This window comes from Haliaeetus leucocephalus, unplaced genomic scaffold (assembly GCF_000737465.1).
Source record: "Haliaeetus leucocephalus isolate CR32 unplaced genomic scaffold, Haliaeetus_leucocephalus-4.0 Scaffold173, whole genome shotgun sequence".
NCBI classification, from domain to species: domain Eukaryota; kingdom Metazoa; phylum Chordata; class Aves; order Accipitriformes; family Accipitridae; genus Haliaeetus; species Haliaeetus leucocephalus.
Window position 1 is genome coordinate 6,669,204 of NW_010972609.1, and position 1,105 is coordinate 6,670,308.

Here is a 1,105-nt window from a genome sequence, read left to right on the forward strand (position 1 = left end):
GCGGGGGCCCCCCCCCCCCCCGCCGGCCACCGGGGCCGGCCCGGGCACGCCCCCCACCCACCCCCGGGTCGGCCCCGGCGGAGCCCCGCGGGCGCAGAGCGGGGCGGCCGCCGGGGAGCTTCGCCTCTGCGGTACCTGCCGCCCGACTCGGTGAGCCCGCAGCAGCCGGCACCCGCAGGCCTAACGGGGGTTGTTGCAAGTGTCTTTAAAAAGAGGGTCAGCTACAGCCAGGGGACTGTCGGAACCGGTCGGTATTTTTCCGTGCTAGCGACCGGCTTCGAGTCGTAAAATAGAAGATAAAGTTAGCTCAGTAACGCAGCTACGCTGGGGCAAAAGATTAGAAAAGGATAAAGCACCTTACCCCTTCAGTGTGGATCCCAAGTTCATTTGATTCCATGTCATGCACTCAAGCTGTGAGGTCATTTGGTATAAATTGTCGCTGTTGTGAAAATATGTAGAATTAGAACTAAAATCGCAGCGATCGAATAAAAACCAATACGTCAAGACAGCAACATTTTCTTCGTTATTGTTTTTAAATACATAACGGTAGAAGGTGAAATTATTTTACATAATCCCTTTTATCGATGTATTGTGAATTAACAAAAAAAAAGAAAAGGAAAGGAAATGGAAGAATGGCTGTGGATTGAAAAGTCCCTTTGAATCTGCAAGCCTGTCGACTTGCAAATAGCTGGAAGCGGAGACATGAAACTTTTCCCTTACAGAGCAGTAATACCCGATATTGGCACACTGAAATTAATGAAACGAATATAGGCAGCCTGGCGGGCTAACGAAGCGGATTATCTGTTTTAAAAAGGCAAATCTGTTAACTGTTTTAACCAGGAGTGTGAGAGACCACGTGGTTAGCGGAGCGAGGCAGCTATCGTGACTCGTGATGGATGTTGCCGCGCAGAGGGGCTTGACAAGCGGGAGAAAAATGGAGTGGCCGAGCGATAAACGAAGCTCGCCGCTGGAAGAGGCTCTTTCCCCGCCGGTACGCACCGAAGGCAGCACGGGGGTGGTGGGAGGGGGGGGCTGCAGACCGCCGTTTCCCGACCACCGTTCTCCTCTCCGCGGCGGCGCTGGGCGGGCAGGGCCGGCCCCGGGA

At 54.3% G+C, this 1,105-nt stretch overlaps 1 protein-coding gene across 2 annotated transcripts in view; it reads right to left on the minus strand.

The window, feature by feature from the left end:
- WT1 (Wilms tumor 1) overlaps positions 1-1,105 on the minus strand; it is a 35,866-nt gene that overhangs the window by 23,457 nt on the left and 11,304 nt on the right. For both annotated transcript variants that reach the window (XM_010563748.1, XM_010563749.1), the window contains exon 4: positions 362-439. In XM_010563748.1, the coding sequence (XP_010562050.1) occupies positions 362-439 (78 nt within the window). The remainder of the gene's footprint in view (positions 1-361; positions 440-1,105) is intronic.